This window comes from Chiloscyllium punctatum, chromosome 32 (assembly GCF_047496795.1).
Source record: "Chiloscyllium punctatum isolate Juve2018m chromosome 32, sChiPun1.3, whole genome shotgun sequence".
NCBI lineage: Eukaryota > Metazoa > Chordata > Chondrichthyes > Orectolobiformes > Hemiscylliidae > Chiloscyllium > Chiloscyllium punctatum.
This window is the reverse complement of record NC_092770.1, coordinates 37,793,247-37,818,417: the sequence shown is the minus strand read 5'-3', so window position 1 is coordinate 37,818,417 and position 25,171 is coordinate 37,793,247. Positions and strand designations below refer to the sequence as shown.

The 25,171-nt window shown below is 41.2% G+C and overlaps 1 protein-coding gene across 1 annotated transcript in view; it reads left to right on the top strand.

The window, feature by feature from the left end:
• LOC140458063 (fatty acyl-CoA reductase 1) overlaps positions 1 to 25,171 on the top strand; it is a 199,017-nt gene that overhangs the window by 164,583 nt on the left and 9,263 nt on the right. Inside the window, exons 6-8 of the mRNA XM_072552107.1 lie at positions 6,220 to 6,264; positions 11,876 to 11,994; positions 14,422 to 14,489. Of these exons, the coding sequence (XP_072408208.1) occupies positions 6,220 to 6,264; positions 11,876 to 11,994; positions 14,422 to 14,489 (232 nt within the window). The remainder of the gene's footprint in view (positions 1 to 6,219; positions 6,265 to 11,875; positions 11,995 to 14,421; positions 14,490 to 25,171) is intronic.

Here is a 25,171-nt window from a genome sequence, read left to right as displayed (position 1 = left end):
GAGGCGACGGAAGAATTGTTCGACATCACGGCGTGTATTAAATTCATTGATGTGTGAACGGAGGGGGATGAAGGTGAGTCCTTTGCTGAGGACTGATCGTTCGTCCTCAGTGAGGGGGAGGTCTGGGGAGATGGTGAAAACTCGGCAGGGCTGGGTGCTGGGATCTGGTGTGGGTGTGGAGCTGGGAGTGGGGGCGGAACCTGTAACTTTAGTGGGTGTGATGGTGGGGGGAATGGGGGTGGAGTCATGAGCAGGGGTAGTGTTCCCCTCAGGGTTCTGGGGGATGGGGATAGTGACAGAGGGGTCTGTGGGGGGCATGTCAGCAGAATGCAGATGAGTGGCGTTGGTGGGGGCAGAAGTGGTGGCAGACATGGCAGTAGGGGTGGCAGATGTCACTTAGTGTGTGGCATCAGCGATGATGTGAGGGGCGGGTGTGATGCATGAGGAATTGTGAGGGGCGGAAGTGGTAGTGGGAATGGCCATGATGGGGGTGGCTGCACTGCCTTCCTACTCTTTTTCTGCCTTTTGGTCACCCATTCACTGTCTCCCTCAGCAATTCTAACCTGCGGTGTGGCCAGTTCACTAAATGTACTATCCACAACCTCCTCAGCATCGTGGTTGCTCCACAGTGAGTCCATCTGCAGCTCCAGAGCCGTTATGCAGTCAAACAAAAGCTGCACTTCTTGCAAGTGTAAGAGTCAGGAACATCAGCCACGTCCCTGAGCTCCCACATTGAACAAGAGGCACATGCCACGGGTCTGAGGTCTCCTGCCATTGCAAGCCTTAGCTTTATATCAATTAACTAAAACCAAACAATGCACTTAAATATATGAAAGAAAAGATAAAGAAAAAATAAAAATCTTACCTTACAGAGTCCTTTTCTTCTGGTTAGAGGAGGGGGCGCATGGGAGGGAGATACTACACGTGTAGTATCTCAGGTTTAGCCACTGCCTAAATATATACTAAGTCCTTACCTTCCTGGCACCCTCCTGGTCTCCACGTCACCTCTGTTCTGTCTCCCGCTGCTCCTGGATAGGACAGATATTTGTGGAGCCTCTATGGAGCCTCCGCCTCCTGTGAGATGTTTTATTATCCACCACCATTCATGACTAGATACGGCTAAACTGCAGAGCTTACCTTTGATCCACTAGCTGTGGGATTGCTGAGCTAAGTCTATCACTTGCTGCTTATGCTGTTTAGCATGCAAGCAGTTCTGTTTGGTAGCTTCACCAGATTAGCACCTCACTTTTTGGTATGCCTGGTGTTGCTTCTGGCGTGCTCTTCTGCACTCTTCATTCAACCAAGGTTGATCTCCAGGCTTGCTGGTAATGGTTAAGTTGGGAATATGCCAGGCCATGAGGTTACAGATTGTGCTGGAGTACAATTCTGCTGCTGTTAATGGTCCACAGTGCATCATTGGTGTCCAGTCTTGAGTTGCTAGATCTGTTCAAAGTCTGTCAATTTAGCATGGTGATAGTGCCACACAACATGATAGAAGGTATTCATAATGTGAAGGCTGTAGTGATTGTAATGAGGTCAGCTTGGTGGACCTCATAGAATATGAATTCCATGATTGGACCAGATTAACAATCAGGGAGCACTGGCTGACTGTTAAAACAGGAGTGTCTGACATCTTGTCACTCTGACAGCTGGCTCTGAGGGAGTTGGATCAGTGTCAGGAACTCTTCACATCTATATAAAGGGTGACTTGGTGACAGGAGATCAGCCTGTCTGGAGTTAGTCCAATGGTGACGAAAGAAAAGCACGTTCCTTCAGAAATTCACTCGCAATAATTGTCTTTGATTCACGGTAAGCATTTCTTGCATCATGCTGTTATTTCGAAAGCTTGACTTATTCGATCCTGCCATTGAAAACAGGGCCTAGTATGTGGAAAGAATGCTTTATTTTTTTCCCTAGTAAATGACATTGGGGGAGATAAGAAGCAATGAGTAATTCTCCAGACAGCTTGTGGACCGGCAGCTTATTCGGTTATTAGGATCTTAACTTTCCCTGAGGCTCCAGATACTAAAACCTTTCAAGAGTTGACGGATTTGTTAAGGAATATTACGATCCCAAGCCTCCTTTAATTTTGAGATGCTATTGTTTTTATTCGGCAATCTGAGAACCAGGGGAATCCATATTGGGATTCTTGACTAGGTTAGGATGACTAGCAGAAGCACATGACATTGGTTTAACCCTTAATGAAATGCTGATTTAATGTGTGGGATTAATGATGTACCCATGCAAAACTGCCTACCACCTGAAGCTCAAGTGGACTTCAAACAGGCACACAACTGGCTTTATCATCAGGAAATGCAGTAAGTGGAACATATGAGTATGAAGTAGACACCCTCGGCAGTCCAATTGAGCTTGGGGATCACCACTTGAATGACCAACTATCCTTAGTAGCCACACACTCAGATGACAAGCAACATGAGTTCGACTGGGACAACACCACTATTATAGGACAAGCCAAACAGAGAACAACCAGGGAATTCCTAGAGGCATGGCACTCATCCACAGATTCAATCAATAAGCACATCGACCTAGACCCAATATTCTGGCCACTGCAGTGGACAGCTGGAACTGACAACTGGAAGCGGCAGATACAAATCACGAAAATGCCGGAGGAAACATCACAGAAGCACTTCACAGGAGGCTCCCAAGCACTGAGGATGTCACCTGACAGGGGACGAAACGTCTGCAACACAAATTCCCAGCTCGGCGATCATAACCACAACAACTTGAATGAAGGTAATTACATAGCCTTACACAGGACATATCCTGAACAGAGGGACTCTGAGGTCAGCCCATAGGAAAACCCCAAAATAAAGCCAAGCCTTAGCCAAACAGCTAAAATTTTCTTTTGGATCTAGGCTGGCAGGCCATTTTCAGTTGCTGCCAGTATGTGGATTCAAGACAGCAAGAGACCCACTAAATCTAAATTGAGTTAGTGGGCTCATTGGCTGGTTTTCAGGAGAGTCCACACCCTGGAAAGTCCACCTAAATCTGGTTTGGAACAGTTACATTGTTTAGCAATTTAAAGCTAAATCAAAACCAAGCAAAATAACCGTCTGGTTAAAAGGTCAGCTGACTCTAATGGAGGTTGACACCAGCGTGGTTGTTTCAGTGATCGCAGAACCAGCCTTCTAACAACATTCACTCTGTTGGACTCCAACCTTTAGGTTTGTACACGACCTCAGCTAGGTTGAGAACCTAGAACAGAGAACCGTTACATATTAAGGGTTAAACTTTGTTTCCGGTCTCTTATGAGAAGGAGCTGATTCAGTTACTATTGATTGTAGTAAAAGGCTCGGGCCCAAGCTTAATGGGGTGAAATTGGATGAGGAAGATTCACCTAGATTGGCGCAACATTTTGTTTGATTAGAAAATGTCTGCCTGAGTGACATTAAATATTTAGAAGATTTTCAGGAAGATACAGGAACTATCAAAGGAGCCAAGGCCACCTTGCATGTTGACCAGGAGGCAATTCTGCAATTCTGACAGATCTGCTCAGGGCCATTTGCCTTACGGGAAAAGTAGAGACAAAAATTAGAAGGCTGGAGAGTAAAGGAATCATCGAACCAGTCCAGTTTGTGGAGTGAGCAGCACTGTTTATACTGATTGTGAAGCCTGACTGATAAGTTCACCTTTGTGGGCATTATAAACAAATGGAAAACTGCAGTTCACAATTGGATAAATACCCAATTCTTCACATGCAAACCTGTCTTTCACAAAGCTGGACATGAACCATGCCAACTTGCAATTGCAGTTAGATAAAGATTGCCAGAAGTATACCACAATTAATACCTATAAGGGTTTGTACCAGAATACTAGATTGCCATTTGGGGTAGCGTCAGCCTGTGCAATTTTTCAGCGGACAATGGAGAACATTTTACCAAGTCTACCACAGGTTGGCATTTATCCAGATGATGTGCTAATAACAGGGAAGACCACTAAGGAGCACTTAGAGAACTTGGACATAGTCCTTTAGACATTTCTCCCAGGTGGGTGTAAGCCTTATTAGGGAAAAATGTATGTTCCGAGCTCCCCATGTGACCTACTTGGGCTACAGAGTTGACAACGCCAGGTTACACCTGTTGAAAGATAAAGTGAGGATGATCAAAGGTGCCCCAGTTCCCACGTCTGTACTGGAGCGTAGATCTTTCCTTGGGTTGGTGAATTATTACGGAAAAGTCATACATAACCTGGCCTCCATCCTGACACCTTTGCATCAACTCTTAAAAAGATTCAGTGTTGGAAATTCCTGCATAGCCAAGCCATAGTTTTCAGGCAAGTGGGGAAACAGCTATCATCCTTTAAGGTGTTGGCACACTATGATTCCAAGTGAGATCTGTTGTTGACAAGTGATGCCTCCCTATATAGCATCAGGGTAGTATTAGCTCATAGGTGGCCAATGGAGAGGAATGCCCAACAGCATATGCATCCAGGATTTTGGCTAATGCAGAGCATAAATATGCCCATATAGAGAAGGAAGGTTTGGGAGTCATATTTGGAGTCAGGAAGGCTTTAGTATCTGAAGCTTCAGGGAACATTAGGCTCCTAATAACTGAAAAGCTGCCGGTCCATAAGCTGTCAGGAAAAATTATTTGCTGCTTTTCATCTGCCCCCATGTTATTTGCCTGCAAAATAGCGTGTTTTTTTCCACATACTGTGCCCAGTCTTCAACAGCAGGATTGAACGAGTCAAGCTTCCCAAATAACGGCATGATGCCAGAAATGCTTACCACAACTCAAAGATGACTATTGTGAGTGAACGTCTTCAGGAGCGTGCTTTACTCTAATCACCACTGAAATAACTGCACAGAGGCGATATCCTGTAAGCAAGTCATCCTTTATTTACATGTAGAAAGTCCTTGACACTGACCCAGGTCCCTCAGACCCAGCCCTTCGAGTGGCAGGATGCCTGGCACTTATCTGTCAGCCAAGGCTCTTAACGGGACCAGATTAATAGCCCAATTAGGGAACTCCTATTCTGTGAGATCTACCTGGCTGACCTTGTTACAATCACGACAACATTAATAATCAAATGTATGGCATTTGATAGACTGATGCATCATCGGTCATACAAGGCACACATTGTAGGGAAACCCTGGGTGGAGTAGCGGAAATAGATGAACATTCTGAAGCCTGAAGCAATGCTTTCCGACCACAGACCTTGTGTCATTGTATGGTTTATGTACTTGATACAGCACATGATTGTTGTTTGAAATATTAAAGCTTTGCTCTCCGCACGTTTCTGCTTCTCCCTGATCACAATTTCTATATTGTAGCTAACAATGTAAATTTAAATAAAATGCACAGAAACCGAATGTTATTTTCTGTATACAAAGTTATTTGTCTTTTGCAACACTTTCCAGAGAAAAATATCAACGGTCAGGCATGAGAAGGTTAGTTAAAGTTTGGGGTTACACCTAGTAAAACCAAAGTGAGCTCCTTTGGTAACATGAAGAACATAAAAGTGGCAGTGAACTGTTCTCTAAATGGTGAGAGATTTGAGCTTGTTGAGGTAAGTTCTCTACCAGAACTTTCTGGTAGACAGATTCTGAGAGACAGATTAACATTCATCTTATTTAAAGTTAACCCTAGAGTTTCTCTATTTGAATTAGTCAGCCTTATATCATCAAGTAGATGTAATATAATCTTTTATATGAGTTTAATATATATCATACACTTTTCACTAAAAATGGTTTCCAAAACTATTTGTGCTGATATCCACAAGTCATTCAATACACAAAGCTAGATAATGTTCCTGTCAAGCTTGTTTACTTCTCACTGCAATGAAAAAATGATTTCATTCTGTCTCCATTACACCTTTAGAAACGTTGATGGATGAAAGTTGAGAGTGAAGAGGATTTACAAATAAGCATATATTTAATGTTTCTGAATCACATTCATGAATTATCCTGCATTTATAATCCTTTGAAAATAGAATATTTTCAGCTTTTAGTAAGCTTCCTTCTATATTACATCCTAAAATTAATTTGTTGTAATTTTTAAATAGGTAATGTTCTATAGTGGGACGAAAATCAATTCTCAAATTATTTCTCGCTTCTCATGCTGACTTATGCCTTACTGTGGAAACTGTGAAAATACTATAAAAACATTTTGTAAAGAATGCCTTGCTGACCATTGTAAAATCAATTGTAGACAATAGAATTTTAAAAAATCTAATTGTGCACTTTTTTTTATTAAATAGGGTTGGATTGACAATTTCAATGGACCAAGTGGGCTTTTCATTGCTGTACGTAAATGATCTTTTTAGTTGTGTTTTCATGAATAAATAAATCTTAAGAATTACTGAGTTCACAGGTGAAATATCGCATGGCTAAGTTTCCTGTCCTTCTCAGATTTAAATACAAAACAAAGCAGTGCTCTTGATGTTCTCTTCACCTGTCCTTTCATTTTCATCATGTCTTGTCTGTTCCTTCACCTGGTCTGCTCTTTCATAAAGATTACCTCACATTTCGCTGGATTGAATTCCATTTGTCATTTTTCTGTTCGCTTGACCACACTATTCATATCTTCCTGTGATTTTCACCTTTCTTCTTCACTATCGGCAGCATGACCAACATGCAAACCTTTCAATAATTTTCCCTACAGTGAAGTTTAAATCATTGGTGCATACTATGAAAAGCAAATACTGAGCCCTGTGGGACCTAATTGGAAGCAACCTTCCAGTCGTGAAAATTCCCCTCAACCATTACCCTTTGCTTCATGCTACTAAGTTGATTTTAGATCTAACATTCCATTTTTTTCTTGAAACCCATGGCTATAACCAATTTTCCATGTAGGGCTTTGTCAAAATCCTTCCTGAAATCCACCTGAGACTGCATAAAATTTGATACCATCAGCCTACCTTATTATCTCTTCAAAAGAAATCAAGTTAATTAGACCTGACCTTGATTTAACAAATTCATGCAGACTGATTATAATTTGTCTGGGCTCCTCTGTACAATAATTTATATGGTTCCTTAGAATTTTTAAAAATAATTCTATTAAGAACTAGAAGCAGGAGTTGGCAATTCAATCCCTCAAGCCTGTTCACCATTCAATATGATCATGACTGATTTCATCTCTGCCTCAATTCCAATTTTGTGCCTGCTCCCCAGATCCATTCAACCATTATTTATTAAAAATCTATTTATCCCCTTCTTACGCGATCCGCAGATTCTCAACCCTTCCAGAAAAGGAATTCCTCCTCATCTGTTTTAAATCTGCACCCGTTATCCTAAAACTGTGGCTTTTCACTCTCGGGAAACATCCGCTGTATGTCTTCTTTGTCATTCAATTTAATAGCTTGTATACGTTAATGAGATGTCCTCCCATTCTTCTCCTCAAGTCTATCTTCCATTCCAGTTGAGTACCCCTACCTTAAGTGGAATGTTTAGGTTGAGAGTTCTTGGTAAATACATTCCACGCGTACGTAATGCTGCAAGTAAAATTTTGTTCAAATATTGAATTGAAGAAAAATGAAACCCAATCTTCCAAACTTCTCAAATGCTTTGCTCAATTCTTTCACTATTCTACATTTTTAAGAAAGATGAGCCTGGAATTTCCTCTGCTATCCTACTCCAAATTGGTCAGTATAACAACTAAAAAAAGTGGCAAAAATCAGATAAGTTGTTCCACTGCCAAATATTGGCCCCAAATTTATTTTTATCCTCCCACTTCTATCTGGGCTGCATATTCTGCTACATGTAGATTAGATTACTTACAGTGTGGAAACAGGCCATTCGGCCCAACAAGTCTACACCGACCATCCGAAGAACAACCCACTCCCCTACATTTATCCCTTCACCTAACACTATGGGCAATTTAGCATTGCCAATTCACCTAACCTGCACATTTTTGGACTGTGGGAGGAAACCGGAGCACCCGGAGGAAACCCACGCAGACACAGGGAGAATGTGCAAACTCCACACAGCAGTTGCCTGAGGCGGGAATTGAACCCGGGTCTCTGGCACTGTGAGGCAGCAGTACTAACCACCATGCCACCCATGTACGCAGTAACAAATGAGATGAGCATAGGCTACAGGCACAGGGCTTAATCTACCCTAACCATTATTCTCTATCACTGCTAGGAGCACTTGGGCAGTGGACCTTGTAGTGGGAGAGAAGGTACCAAGGTTTCAGTTGGAGAGAGAGGAACTTAGTAGTGGTCATCTCTCCAAGTTAGCCACAAGCAATGACCTTTGTGGGCCTTGACACTTTTTTGCTTCTGGGCTCCATTTCCTTTGAATTACCTCCTGTCTGTTTAACCAATGGACTGGCCAAGTCCACTGCAATAGTTAAAGGAATTGGGATGGTAGTTGGAAATTCAATTCTAATTGTGTAGGTGCACATTAAAGAAATCTACCCTGATGGAGTGACACTCCGAAAGCTAGTGTGCTTCCAATTAAACCTGTTGGACTATACCCAGTGTTGTGTGATTTTTAATTTTGTACACCCCAGTCCAACACCAGAATCTCCAAATCATACCCTATCCTGTGTAGTGAAATCTACAGGATTATTGTCCAGGTATTCATACTCCAAATACAACCTCAAGGGAACATCATGATAAAGTAGCAGGATTTCATTATAATTTGTTAAAAGGAAGTGATTCATTCATTTAGTGGCTAGCTTCCTTTAGCTTGGAATATCCTTTCAACTCAAAAATGACAAAGTTCATATATGTGTTTTTAAAATGTTGATCAGAAATCTCTCTAGCCTTTGCTTTCAAATCCTCACAATCTGCTCCAGCCTACTGCCCCCTGAAATCTCTCTATGCCATCAATACTGACCTCTTGAGCATTCCTAATTCTAATTGCTTCTCTACTCCTGGCCAAGCTTTAATGTGTCAAGTTCCTAAGGTCAGGATTTCTTTGCTAAGACTTTTCACCTCTCTTTCATCCTTTTGATATGGCCTTTTAAAACCTACATCTTTGCTCAAGCTTTTTGTAACTTTAGCATAATATCTGCTTTGTCACTTGGTATTCTATTTGTAAAGTACATTGTGATTTTTAAAAATTTGGTTAAAGGCACTATATCATTGCAATTTGTTGTGTTGTTTAGGAATGATTGAGAGAGTGTTAATTTGGATGAAACAGATTGGGGAAAAATAATTTTCCAATTGCAGTAAAGGTCCAAGAGTAGAATAGAATAAATCTATTTTAAATAAGAATCAATCCATGTCACAAAACTTTCCGTACCTACCTGAAATTGTCTGCATTTTTCAGAGAGGCAAAGGCAATTGCAGTTGTGGGAAATTACAACATCACATATTCTTCCCTCCCTAATGGTATTGTGGGTCCACCTGCACCAGATAGGCTACAAAAAAGCAACTCACCATCCCTTGAGCGAATTAAAATAAAAATTATTTGTTACAATGACACATTGGATCACAGAAGAGTGATTTTGTCCACATTATATTTGATTTTACAAGATAAAGTAAACAGATCATCCACTGAAATTGTAGACCATGCAAACTAATTCACAGTTTAATGTTCAAGTCTGACTAATTATGTTACTTAAGTGTTTTTCGTTGAAGTTGTTGGAAGATCATTGAGAAATGTATTTGAGAAATCAATTCCTTGGGATGAAGACACAGCAATAGGTTTCATATTTAGTGGAGATGAGTTAGGGGATTAGGCAGGTAATATCAAAAAGGTGGAAATAGGTAGTTGTGATGAGACAATAATATAAGACTTTACTTTGGACAGAACAGAACACAGAAGTTCAATGTCTCCAGTTTTAGTGGCCAGCTACAGTGGCTGTTGGAGTTGTAGGTTCATAGTTGCTAGTAAGTCTTTCAGAATGGCTTCGGTTTATCAAAGTATAATTGTGAGCTATGAATCAATGGTCAATTCAAAATGTACATCAGACAGAGATCATGGTTGTATCAGAAAGCCCTGGAGTCAGTTGTGATGGTGGAGAGATTGAGATGGAGTTCATTTGCATGGATGGTGTTGACAAGGATTACCATTAGATAGAAACAAAGCAAAAGGAGTAGGCTGTTGACCTCATTGAGTCTGTTCTGCCATTCAATATGGTCATACCTGACCATTCCCTTTAATGCCTTTTTCCCACAATATCCTCATATATCTTTTGGACTGGAGTGTACAAAGTTAAAAACTTGGTGTGTGATTTTTAACCTCAGATCCCTTCTCCTCCTTTATATTTGGAAATCTGCCATTTTGTATTTCAAACTTTCTCAATGACTGAGTTTCCACTGTCCTCCGGGGTAAGGAATTCCAAAGGTTCACAACCCTCTGAGTTTAAAAAGAATTCTCAGTCCTAAGAGGCTTTTCATTTTTTTTGAAATTGTGTATCTTTGTTACAGACCCATCAATCAAGGAAACATCTACCTTGCCTATCCCTTTAAATATTTTAAGTTTCAATGAGATCATCTCTCCAAAATGCTAGAGAATACAAGCTCCATTTTCCTAGTCTCTCTTCAGGGGACATTCCCACCAAGCTGGAAATTAGTCATATGAGCCATTGTTAGACTTCTTTGAATACCAAAACACATGGATTCAATTGCTTTACTGTAAACCCTACAAAATGGGATGTAGTGACTGCATTGGAACATGGAGATGTGAAACCACAAAAGTAAAGGATGCAAATGATGGAAAATACGCAATGAGTTAATATAAACCTGATCAACACTGTCAAAGAAGGCAGAATTGAGAATGATGGGGAACACTGAGTCAAGACTACAGCCTCACAGAACGTAACTGATGGTTAAATCTAAAACCAGATTGGAGGGATGTAAGAATGGAATGAAGAGAGAATACCACATTGGAGAATCATTGAGAGGTGTAGATGATGGTTTATGATAGCATGTAAATCACAGGTAGCTTGACTTTATATAACAAAAAAGTCACTAGGATTGTTATAAAATAGGTCAGGACAACACTTTAAGTGAGAAGTATGTGCGAGTTTTGACAAGATTTGAGAGGTATGTCTGCAGTCATACAGCCAAGAAAAGAAAACTAGTTTGTTCAGTTACAAAGTCATGATAAAGATCAAGATTAGTTTCATGAGATAATATATCTATAAGTTTGGCCACACAACACCCGTTTTCAAGATGCTAAACAGCCTATGAGCCCATCAATGCAGCAGGTGGGATACGTTCAGAGCTTCCTGGCTGGACATGAAATACTGACTATTGGGAAAGGAAAAGAAATGCAGGGTACATGTCTAAAACAATTTTTATGTCCTTTGCCCATGAAATAACCATGAAGTCTCCACTACAAAATTGGTTTGAGGCAACTGACATCAGAGGCAATTGAACTCAGGAAAACCGGGTTTTATTTGCAGTAGCTAACTTGAATATTGAGCTAGGAGCACAAAGAGTGTTCCTCTTAATCTCACGTTTAAGGAACACTCCCTGATCTCTCTAATTTCTGAAACTCTTTGGCCACCAATTCTCTTTGCCTAGTTCCTGAATTCCCTCCCTAACTTCGAACCACACCCACCATACACTCCTGGCCCTCATTTCTGTAAAAGCCACAGTAATGCTGACAACAACACGATCTCTGTTTCCTCTGACTGTTCGGCCACGCTGACTCTACCTCAATTTGAAACAGAGCCCAAAGAACCTCATTGTTCACACAGAGAGATCAGACTCTGCACCCACCCTCTGCTACTCCAGCCACATCAAAGATCATCATGTCACATTTCTATCGCTTAGTCTTGCATTTTGCGGTGTGAAGAGGGTTGTCAGAAAACGATAGAGATAAGGGGGCAAAGAAGACCAAATATCATACAGTGTCAGCGAGTGATGAAACTTTGTAATGTACTGAGGTGGACTAACTATAGGCCAGTTTATAATTGACTCTTTACATATGTTATAAATATGTTGTTTCCTGCAGGCTGGCAAAGGGATTCTTCGCACTATGAGAGCTACTAATGATGCAGTGGCTGACTTGATCCCTGTTGATGTAGTGGTTAATCTCACGCTTGCAGCTGGCTGGTATACAGCAGTTCACAGGTGAGAGATCTTTATGCTTCTCTCTGTATCTAGTACTCACAACACTGATTTGTAATTATAAGTGTCCTTTTCCTCTTGAATTTTGCCAATGTAAATCATCTTGTCATTCATCAACTGTTATAATTGGAACAAAATTTCTGGTTTAATGGTGACAGGTTTTATTGCCCTGTTCTATGCAATATTTGACAGGAGTTCAGCATTCTCTGGGAGAAACCGAATTAATGCACTTTATTAAAGGGAGGTAGAAATAAGAGCTGCTTGTCTGAGGTTACATCTTTTAAACATATCATAAGGTTTCCCTGCTGTTTGGATTAAGCAAATGCTTTGACATAAACTTGTAACAAATAATAACTCTTCTCCAGCTGCCTTCTGTTTTAAATTAAAAAGTACAGTTGAGCCACAGTTACCCTTGTGGTTGCAGACATAGTGCCCACTAATGTTTGGTTGGTTTTTCAATCTCCATAAATGTAAGGTGAAAGAAAAATGCTGTGGTTTAGTGGTAATGTCACTGGACTTAGAATCCAGAGGCTATGTCAGCACATGGATTTGAATTGGACCATGGTAAATGTGAAATTTGAATTCAATTTTTAAAAAGTCTGGAATTAAGTACTAGCCTAATGGTGACCATGTTACCATTGTCTTCAAAACCCAGCTGATTCAATTGAGAAACCTGCTATCCTTGCCTGGTCTAGCCTACATGTGACTCTAGACAGACAGCAATGTGGTTGTTTAATTGCCTTCTGAAATGGCCTCCAGACCCAATCAGTTCAAGGGAAAGTAGGGATGGGCAACAAATTCTGGCCCTGCTAACAATTCCCAAATCCCGCACTAAAATAATTTTAAAAACATTTTATACCATTTCAAGCATTGTTGTTCTACAGCATTCTGTAATAGATTCTTTTAAATTCACAACTAAGTGATCTGACATGATGTTGCAATTAGAGATTCCAACTCAAGTATGCCTTTCGGTGAAAGCTAGATTAATGGAGAAGGAGAATAATTAGACCCGAGATTGGGGGGTGCATGAGGAAGGAGAGGAGGAGGAAGGGTGGATGAATAAGTGGAATGCAAATGGCAAAGTGTGAGTAAGAGAAAACTTCTGTGGTTCACATACAGTGAAGTCAAAGGCCAGGGAAATTATGTTGACTGATGAACTAGGATTCAGTGACACTGGTAAACGCATGCACTGGGAATGAACTGTGGAAGCAGCATAAAAGAAATAGGATTGTAGGAACAGAATTCGGCCATTCAATCCCTGAAAGCCTAAAATCAAGGTTGATCTGTAGGTCAACACCACTGTCCTGTCTTTTTCCTGAATTCTGTGATACTTTACCTGAAAAAGAATTTATTAATCTCAATCTTGATTATTCCAGATTTGGAGATGCCAGTGTTGGACTGGGGTATACAAAGTTAAAAGTCACACAACACCAGGTTATAGTCCAACAGGTTTAATTGGAAGCACACTAGCTTTCGGATGCTCCGAAAGCTAGTGTGCTTCCAACTAAACCTGTTGGACTATAACCTGGTGTTGTGTGATTTTTAACTTTGATTATTCCAATTACCCTAGACTTTTTGAGGTGAGGTATGGTGAAAAGCTGAGGATCCCAATAAAATTTCCGACAGGACAGGATTATTACATTCACTAATCACAGGGCAAAAACTTTAGCCTATCTGTCTGCTAATTTCTAACCATGTTGTAATGGTTATGAGATTACCTCCAGTTCTATTTACTCTTGTTTTTCTAATAATTTCTCAAGCAGATACTCAGAAAATGCTTTTTTCTGGAAGATGGATAGACAACATTGGTAAATACACCCTGCTAGTAACCTTCCCAAAACATTAACTAGGTTAGTTAGATATCACCTTTCCTCTGCAAATAATTTTAGTAAGTTTTAGTTGGAAATGGTAGGTCTCCACATTCAATTCAACAATCTTTCTATAATATTTTGTATCAAATTTATTCGTAAATAAATTTGGGAGACAAGACTGAAATATACTAATCTGATGATGAAGGTAGAAGAATATAGAGAAGATGAACAAAGAGATGCCAGATATAGTTGAATGTAGAAAATACATTTGAAGTTAGGATAGGAAAACAAACCCTACTTTTAAAAGACAGCATTGTATACAGATGAGAATGGATGCACTGGGGAGATAGAAATGATACCTTTTGTTTGTTAATCCCTTCTTTTGCTTACATTTGCATTGCTGTACATCTCAGGATCATTTGAATAGTCCATCACATTTCACTGTGACCTCAGACCAGCAGTGCTGAACCTTCCTGCTTGTTAGCAGGTGTTCCACAAGAAGCACTGTGATCAGCCACTGGTCTGATTATCCAATGTCCAGATGAAAAACTCTACCAGTTTTACCTACACTCCTAATACACATTTCTTTGACTCTGTTGCCATCCTTTTTTTTTTACAGGCCAAAAACTACCCTTATTTACAATTGTACGACAGGAGGCATCAACCCGTTTCACTGGGGAGAGATTGGTAAGATTTGAGTTTGCAAGTTAAAACGAGACTAATGATTTCCAGTTGGCACAACCTCATCCCCAGAATTGTTTTCTGATGTATGGCCATCCACATCATCCAATTAATTAAAATCAATTTTAAATAATGTAGCAGTTAGTTATTTGGCTGATATCATGGATGCTACAGTGTAGCCAAAAATGAGAAAATGTGGTGAGCCTTCTTGGAATGTGCAATATCTTTACTAACTCAATATTTGGGCAAACTGGTAAGTTGTATTGTCTATCAACATGGTCAATACATTTTCTAAGATTGCTTATAGTCCGAGTAATGACTAGAGTAATTCTAAAATCTCCAACCCACCCCCCCTCCCTCCTAACTACACCCCAACGTAACAGGTTCCCCTAAAATGAAATGATTTGGCTAGAGGAAAATTAAGACAAGTAATCTGGGCACAGCAAATGCTAAGATCCATTCAGCATAAAATCTATCCTGACACTACAAATAGAAGTAAACCTTTCCCACAATGCAGACATGGAAAGAAAGTGATAACTCTTAAAAATGAACACGGGGATCATAGTGTCCAATGAGCACGTGCCTGTTTAGTGGAATGCAGTAATGGGGGTAGCGTGCAAGCTTGTACTCTTTGTTCATAAATCCCAATTTCTGTGTGCAGCACCAACTACATTGTTCAGCAGCTATGTGCATCGGCAGAGGACCTCGTACTCTTACGTGCCAGCAGTCCTTAAAGCAAGACTGTACTTTGTAAGGGGCTTTCTGGTTGCTGAAGGTGCTGAGATTATTCAGAATAATGTTGTGCTAATAAGGTCAGTGGCTGACTATGGATGAAAGCATGTGCCAAGATTTTCTGATGCTGCGTTGGAGGTCTTGGTGGAGGAGGGATGACCTGTATTGATGGGATGGAGAGAAAAGGAGGCATAAGAAAAGAGCCACGGAGGTGAATGCCAGGAATATAGCACCAAAGATTTGGATGTGGTCCTACAAGAATTTTAATAATCATATGTCAAGATAAAAGAGTGCATCTTCAAATGCCATTTCCCTTCAATGTCAGCATGAGCCCCATGTTCTCAATTCATCACACTTTCATTGCTCAGCTCCTAAAATCTCAATCAATTCTTGACACTTATATAAGATTCATATGTTTCTCTTCACTCTCACACATTTGGCACTGTTGCAATCCTCACATCCAAATCTCACAGCATACGCATATTACCAGCTGTTCAAGCATGACATCACTGAAACAGGTAACATTGTACTCACTAAGATACTTCCCTCTCTTTTGCAGAAGAAGGTAGTGCACACGCAAAGGCAACTAAACGTAGGGCCTGACCTAGCTCCCATCCAGGAGAAAGTGATATTCATTATCGGAAACACCATTGCTGAAGCTGTGGCTAGCAGCATAAATTGAAGATAATGACATCCTCATGCCTAATCATGCTTCACTCATTTCATTTTTTTGTTTTACAAGCTCCAGCTGATGTAAGGATGTACCTTTTACATTTCCCCTTCACCGCGCCACTACTTTATCCTTGGAAGGCTTTTTCCTTTCCGAGATTCATGGTTTACCTGTCCAGATACCCTAGCAACAGCAAAGTCACTCGTTCACTTGTCTCTATGCTTGCAGTCTGCAACCCAGAATCTGACACTGTGCATGTCACAGAGAGCGTACTGGAGAAGAGAGATCTGCAATATAGTGAGACACTGGGGAGAAGGGCACCACAGTCACAGAAAACAAGAATAACACAGATGCCAGCTTGCGTGAGTGCATATGAGTTCTGCTCTGGAGGTTTCAGCTGAGGACTTCAATCTGCAGAGAATTGCAAAGGGAAGGTGATAGTGACAGGCAGCAATTGATGAAGAGCAGCATGAAGAAATCCTAGCAAAATTGAAGTCAATGTGAGACAGGGGAAATCACCCCACTGTTCAGACAAATACTTAGTACAAAGGAAGATGGCTGTAGTTATTAGAGGTCAATCATCTCATCCTCAGAACATTGCTGTGAGAGTTATTCAGGGTTGTGTCCTGAGCCCAACCTACTTCAAATGTTTTATAAATTACCTTCTCTTCATCTTAATGTTTGCTGATTGCAAAGCATTCAGCACCATTCACAACTCCTCAGACAGTGAAGAGCTTTCCACGCCTGCAACACCAAGAACTGGACAGTGTTCTGACGAAGAGTCATTGGACCTGAAAAGTTAATACTTTCTCTCTCTACAGATGTTGCCAAAGCTGCTGAGTTTCTCCAGCACTTTCTGTTTTTATTACCAATATTCGGGATTGGGCTGGTAAATGTCAAGGAACATTCATGCCAGCATTGCCAGGTAATGATCGTCTCCAACAAGATGGAGTCAAACAATTTCCCTGTGACATTCATCGACATTACTATTGTTAAAGGTTATATTATACAATTCTGAAGGTTATAATTGAATAGAAATGGAACTGGGACTGAACAAATTATATAATTAGTGTGAATACAAAGACAGTTCGTAGGCTGGAGACTCTGTGGAATGAACTCCCCTTTGGCTTTTCAAAAGCTTGTCAGCTACTCAAAGGCACAATTCAGGAGTGCAATGGAATTCTGCCTCATTTCTCTGGATTATCGCAGTACCAACATCACATAAGAGGCTTGACACCACCAAGGAAAAAGCAGTTCACTTAATTGACAACCTGTCCATAAGTCTCATTCACTCCCTCTTCCATTGACATGCATGGGAAGCAGTGTATTCTACTACGTAATGCACTGCAACAATTCATGTCTCTCCAAAGCCTATTCACCTGTCTACAAGGCAAAAGTCAGTTGTGTGATGGAATACTCCCCTTTTGCCTGGATGAATGTAGCTCTAATGATACTCAATACTTGATACTCTCCAGGGCAAAGTACCTACTTGTTTGCCACCTCATCTGCAATGTTCAGCATTCAGTCCCTTCACCACCAATTCACAATGCTAGCAGTATCTAACATCTATAGCATACACTGCAGCAATGCACCAAGGCTCCTTCCAAACCCATGACATCTACCAAAAACGGGTGCAGCAGATGACAGGACAATTTATCTCCATGGACTGACAGAAGAAAAGTAAACAACTGTTGAGTCTTGACTTAAGTCGTAACTATTATTGTCTAATGATTCCTTAAATGCCCCTTTCTTTCATGTGGGAGCTCCAGGTCTTTTCCTGTATCCTGGATCATTTGTGCAGGAGTTATTGTCAACTGTAGCAGCTTGAGCTCTGGGCATTTAGCTTGAGCAGCACTGCAGTGTGTCAGTTTGGTCACTGCAGTGTAGCGTGTGGTCACCTCACAGCCAAAGAGTTTGCTGCGAAAGAGGGATCGGGTGATTACCAGGCAGTCAGGAAAAGAAAATAAGTGCAGAGGTCCACTCAGTGCATCTCATTCTCCAGCCAGCATTCAGTCTGAATACAATATAAGTGATGGTCTCTCTCAGGGATATATCTTGAGCCAAGTCCATGGCACCACTTCTAGCTTAGTTGTTACAGGGGCGCATGAAGTATTGAATTGGATTTGCTTTATTGTCAAGTGAATGAGTGCAGTGAAAAGTTTGCAATGTCACCACTTACGGTGCCATCGTAGGTACAAGATGCCTAGGTACAAATACTTAAGTATTTGATATAAAATAGAAAAGAAAAGTCCAACATAAGAATAAAAAGAAAAATGAAAAGGACAGTACTCAATTTACAGTCCTTCCTCCCCAGTTTGTGCTGGCACCTAGTCTCCAGACCATACCGGGCCAAGCCTCCAGACCGCACCGGGCCAAGCGTCCAGACCGCTCCAGGCCAAGCCTCTAGACTGCAATGAGCTTCAAACCAAGAGGCCTCACCTCCAGGCTGCTAAGGGCTTCTTCTTGTGATGGCCTCCGGTCTGGGAGTCACCTCCCTGCAATGAAAGACTGGAAGAGTAATAATGATACAAAGAAAATTTACAGCCCAGGAACAGGCTCTTCGGCCCTCCAAGCCTGAGCCTATCCAAATGTACTGTCTAAACCTGTCGGTCAATTCCTAAGCATCTGGATAAGAGACTCAGTAGAGAGAAGGCAGACATTCCTCTGATTGCAGACCTGAATCCAGGATGGCACGTTATTTTCCTGGTTCCAGGATGAGGGGTTTCAGTGAATGGCTTCAGAGGGGAGGATGAACAGCCAGTAGGCATGGTTCACATTAATATCAAGAACATAGGTAAAAAAATGGGAAGTAGTGTCATAGTCAGAACTTAGGGAGTTAGGAGGAAATTGGCAACCAAGATCTCTAAAATAATAATCTGCAGATTATTCCCAATAACATGTGCCTAGAAATAAATATTTAAATGCATGACTGGGAAGATGGTGCAAAGAAAGGTTTTATAATCGTGGGGCATTGACATTACCAGAGGATACAAGTCTTCTACAGACTAAACAGGTTAAACCTAAAAAGGGCTGGGACTAATTCTTTTGTAGGGCAATAAGCCAGTGCTTTTGGCTGCATTTAAGTTAACTGGAGAAAGGTGAACAAAGTTAAAAATCACACAACTCAAGATTGTAGTCCAACAGGTTTATTTGGAAGTGCTAGCCTCCAGAGCACTGCTTCTTCATCAGGTAGCTGTGGAGCAGGATCATAGGACATAGAATTTATAGCAAAAGGTTACAGCGTCATGCAACTGAAATGATATATTGAACAAACCAGGATTGCTGTTAAGTTTTTCATCTTTTAGAATGGGTTGCGGGTTTTGATTCATTAATATGTAAATCCCAGAACCTTCAGTTGCATGACACTGTAATCTTGCTATAAATTCTGTGTCTTATGATCCTGCTCCACAACTACCTGATGAAGGAGCAGCACTCTGAAAGCAAGTATGTCCAAATAAACCTGTTGGACTATAACCTGGTGTGTGATTTTTAACTTTGTACACCCCAGTCCAACACCGGCATCTCCAAATCATGGAGAAAGGTGAACAAAAGCTGCAATACCTACTCGTCAGTCAACACAAGGTCTTCCCGTGATGTCACTTTTTGATTTTCTTTTTCTTCCTCATTTTAGTGAACTTAATCTGCTTTAGATTGACCCCATTCTGCCTCACACTTGTAATTCCAGTCTGCTTCACACCCTGCCTTGCTACACATAGCAGAAGTGGGTACTGCAGATGCTGGAGATTAGAGTCAAGATTAGAGTGGTGCTGGAAAAGCACAGGAGGTCAGGCAGCATCCAAGGAGCATTCCTGATGAAGGGCTTTTGCCCAAAACGTCGATTTTTCCTGCTCCTCGAATGCTGCCTGACCTGCTGTGCTTTTCCAGCACCACTAATCCAGAATCTGGTTTCCAGCATCTGCAGTCATTGTTTTTACCACAAGGAAGATCTGGACTGACAGCTTTACAAATTCCATCACAGCATGTTTTGTCATCTCAGATCATTTACTCCAGTCATCAGGTGTCTTTTCCCTAGGGGGTATGTTTTTAAGGTGAGAGGAGAAATATCAAAAAAAAGGGCCAACTTTTTTTGTTGCACAGACTGGTTTGTGTGTGGAATGGACTTCCGGAGGAAGTAGTAGATGCGAATACAGTTACAATGTTTAAAAGACATTTGGATAAGTGCATGCATAAGAAAGGTTTGGAAGGGTGTGGGCCAAATGCAGGCAGGTGGAACTAGTTTAGTTTGGGTTGGGCTGGGCTGGTAGGACTGAAAGGTCTGTTTCTGTTCTGTATGACTCCATTTGAAGAAAAAAAATAAAATCATTCTTAACATATAAATTCACTTCAGAAACTGTTTTCTCTGTTAGTATTTTGTGTATTTCAGGGAATAACTCATCAAATGTTCAGCAAGTAGTTTAACATTAAAGATCATGAGGTGGTTTTGGATAAATTTCCTCTCAACCATTTGCTTTCAATCTTATTATCGTCCCTATACTGCATCCTGTTGATTCTAATATGTTCGTGCCCTTGTCTGAGCTATGGGTTTGATTTATGGTCCCCTGGTGGGTGTGTCTTTGAAGGGATCGTGTAAAATGTGACCAGTGGACTTGCTGCCCATGCTGAGCTGGTAGCCAGAATACAGTAGGTAGGAGCCTCCCTCACCCATCATTTTGAAAGAAAAACTTAATGGGCAATTGATTGGTCAGACCTTTATCAGTCAGAGTATTGAGTACAGGAGTTGGGAGGTCATGATGTGGCAGGACATTGGTTAGACCACTGTCAGAATATTGCGTGCAATTCTGGTCTCCTTCCTATCAGAAAGATGTTGTGAAACTTGAAAAGGTTCAGAAAAGATTTACAAGGATGTTGCCAGGGTTGGAGGATTTGAGCTATAGGGAGAGGCTGAAGAGGCTGGGGCTGTTTTCCCTGGAGCGTCAGAGGTTGAGAGGTGACCTTATAGAAGTTTACAAAATTATGAGGGGCATGGGGTGGGGGAGTCCAGAACTAGAGGGCATAAGTTTAGGGTGAGAGGGGAAAGATATAAAAGAGACCTAAGGGGCGACTTTTTCACGTATAGGGTGGTACATAAATGGGGTGAGCTGCCAGAGGAAGTGGTGGACACTAGTACAATTGCAACATTTAAAAGGCATCTGGATGGGTATATGAATAGGAAGGGTTTGGAGGGATATGGGCCGGGTGCTGGCAGGTGGGACTAGATTGGATTGGGATACGTGGTTGGCATGGACAAGTTGGACCGAAGGGTCAGTTTCTGTGCTGTACATCTCTATGACTATGAACTTGTTACCAAGGGAATTGACCCAAAGATTGTGCTGCCCACATCATAAAATGGATGGTGTGGACAGACAGGCAAGGGTGAAAAAGCTGGTTTTTAAAGTGACTTTGGGGATAACAACATTTGATGGGTGTTCTGTGAACATTGAACCTCACACTCCTCTAAGATGTTACACTGCCTTTGCTCCTTCCTGATTACTCTCCAATAACATCAAATCCTTCACTATGCTCCCAAAGATGCCTTGATCCCTCCCTGCCCGAGAAACCCATGACCACCCTCTTTGGTTCATTAGAATTCTCGGTGTGCCTGCTTGCAGAACTAGCAGTGTCCATCACTGAGTTCCAATCCTCTTGGAGCTATCAGCCAATTAGATTGGCTGGCAGCGATGGAGGGCAGCCATAAAGGGGCAGAGCTCCCAATCTCTGCTTATTTACTCTGCAGTGTACCATTGTCACAGGCTGGGCACTGTATAGGTCAGGCTATTGACAGACTTCTGAATGGGGTGGGGGGGTAAGTGGCAAGCAGAACATCTTCCTTGTGAAATTCAACTCTACGTTTTTCAGTAACCGAGTTCAGATGTTTGGCTTCCTTGTATCTTCTCAGCATTTGCCCTTCATTACTCTGAGTCTGTGAACTCCATCTTTTTCTTTCCATTCTATTTCCTGCATTGCTTTATATATTGTAGACCTTTACAAATTTCTTTAGCACTAAAAGGGTTTCCTTTTAAAGTGAGAAAGAAAAGTTCAAGCTTATATATTAGCTTCACATAGTTCATCCTCTGTGAGATAACCCTTGCTGCTTTCTTTTGCATTGTATTTCAGTTCTCATAGCTCTCTTTCTGTTCACAAGCCTGAATGCAGGTATTGAAGGTTTTTAATAAAATTTGTTTTTACGTTCACTCACAAGGTGTATCGATTACTGGCTGGCCAGCATTCATTGCCCATCCCTAGTTGCCCTTGAGAAGTGGTGACTTCTTTCTTGAACTGCTGCTGTCCATCTGCTGTAGATAGACACACAATGTTGTTAGGGAGTGAGTTCCAGCAGTTTGACTCAGTAACACTGAAGGAACGGCAATATATTTCCAAGTCGCGACACTGAGTGGTTTGGAGAGGAACTCTAAGAATGGCAGATTCCTGTGTATCTGCTCCACTTGACCTTCTAGATGTGGTTGGAATTTGAAAGGTGATGTCTGAAGAGGCTTGGTGAAGTTCTTCTTGACCCCATACGGGGACATCTGGAGATCAGAAGTGAACCTATATGCAGCTTAACCGGACTGGAATCTTTCTGGGAGAAAGTAAGGACTGCAAATGCTGAAGATCAGAATTGAGTGTGGGGTGCTGGAAAAGCACAACAGGTCAGGCAGCATCCGAGGAGCAGGAGCCTCCTTGGATGTTGCCTGACCTGCTGTGCTTTTCCAGCACCCCACACTCTCAACTGGAAACTTCCTGGCACAAGATTAATCCAAATGTGGGTCCAGGGTGTATGATAGCAGTGAGACCTTAATTTCACCTTCTCAGTAGCAGTCAGTTAAGAAGCTACTATTAGGCCTGCCATTGAATTAAAGACAGTAGGCAGGCTGCTCATTCAGAGGGCTATTAGCTCTGCAGCCTTGGCTGCGCTATTGAGAGAGCTAGATGTTGCTGAGGCAGCAAGGAGAGCAAGAGAGTGCCTTGTATTCGAGGGTTCGGGGGTTGTGTGTGTGCCAGGACCAAACAGGGCAGGCCACAGTCATCAAAAGGGTAAATCCTCCAGTGGCAACATTGCTGTCTTTGTGGAGGGGGTTTGGAGATTGGGAGGGGAGGTGGGAGAGGTAGAATGGACTCCTTCCTGCGTTCTGGAGCCTCCTGAAATTAGGGCACCAATACCCACTTCTCCATGGACATGGTGGCTTTCCTTTGTGACAGAGGTTCTGCTCCTCCACTGACAAACTGACAGTAAGGCAGAACATTCTGTAAATTGGCTGCAATCCAGTGGAGTGGCTCCATTTCCTGCTGCTGAGGAAATAGCTCAGTAGTGGGACAGCATTGGTGAGGTGACCTGATATCGCTCCCTGGCATTTGAACATCACCCACCCCCACCTTGGCTTGTAGCCCACCACCCAGGGGCCAGTCAAATCCTAGTCCAAGGCTCCTGTTTGCTGGGTTTACTCTCATTTCTTGCTTTTAGAACATTGTGAATGACAAAATAACTATCAAAACTGTTTTAGCTCGCCCATTGTCAAAATGGCAAGCTTGGAGGATACAGAGTATTTCCTGTTTCCAGCGAGGAGTATACTACATGTGCTAATATTGCATTTTATTCCCATTTACTAGTCCATGTTCTCTTCACAGAATACGTATTCCTCCACAGCCGAGTGCAATTTTTCAGTTTAACTACTTTGAATTGGAACTTACAATACAAATTATTTTATGTGTATAAGAAACAGAAGGGTCCTAGGCACAGATGCCTGGAACAGCCTGTTTAACACTTCCCTTTTCAACCTAGTTGTTTCTGGTAATAATATAGCTTTAGAAAATACTGCTTAAATATGTCTTTTCTGTCTTGTCACCCGTTTTCGAAGAACCAGAAGCAGTGTGTTAGCTGAATAAACTGTTAAGTATGCATACACACTATTGCAAGTCACATTCATAACACAATCGAGTAATTATTATTCACTTTGCTGTGTTGGCTCAATGTGTTAAATGTATCAAAAGGTATTATTGCATACACAGTGCTTATCTCAGAGCCACTCTCTTACAAATTAGTTTCTTGGACAGAAAGAATCTATTTGTGTTGATTGCCATTTTCTACTTATGCTCCCATATATGCAAAAATGTACTGCATTTTATCAATTATGGTCAATCCAGCAGAATTATTTACTTTAATTTCCTAATTTTTAGCTATTAGCATCTTGTTTAACTATGACCAAACATTACCTACGACATCTGTTCAGAAAATTATGTCTCCTGCATGGCATTTTTAAAAATGCTTTGCACTATGCTATATTTTTGGATCATTTGGCTCTTTATATTTTCCTATTTTTCTTCAAGTAGCACAGATGCACTGAAGGATAAGAAATTAGTTGCAGATCTGTTGGGAATGTATTAGTTGTAATAATGTAGATAGACATTTTGGGGGAATCTTGCACATTACCTCAGAGACATGTCAGCCTACATAATGACAGTTGTTAAGTTTATTCCTAACTTCTAAAATTCTTCTATTTGATCATTGTCCTGCACAATTTTGATGGTGATCATGGGTTAGAAGGAGCTAGGCAACTACCACACAGGTTAGTAGTGCTACTTTGAGTATCTACTTTACACGCTCATCCAGCATTTTCTGTCAACCGCTTTTAATTGTTAGTTAAAACCAGTCCATGCTGTTCCCTTTTTTGCATAGTCTTCACCATCCTTGCAACTCTGACCTGCAATCCCATTTCATGCTCATCATCACTTACCAGTTGTATTTTCAATCTTTAAATCCTCTCCAAATTCCTCTGCTTTTCCAAGTTTGGAACCTCGACATCAAATCAACTGGAAATCTCTTAACAGTATCAGCAAAGAAATGTTCACAGATCATATAGTTTCAAGTGCCTTGGCTCATTTATGTCTTCTGATGAGCTTTTGATCTTGATTCAGGAATGATGTGACTAATTGAAAAGTATTTTTCCCTGTGCCACTTTGCTAATCATCTTAATTTGGCATCCTGCTGTTTCAACCTTTCTGCCAATGGGTATAGTTTCACTTTATTTGTTCTGTTCAAACTCATGATTTTGAACACCTCTTAAATCCCCTCCCAATATTCTGTTCCAGAAGATAAATAACCCAGCTTCACCAACCTATTCACATTACTTAAGTTCCTCATCTGAAACCATTCTTGTAAACCTTTCCCTGCACTCACATTCTCAACCTTCCTGAAGTGGGGTACCCTGAATTGAACATAGTACTCCGGTTGAGGGCAAAACAGTGCTCCATGAAGAGTAATCATAGCTTCCTTACTTTTGTAATGTATACT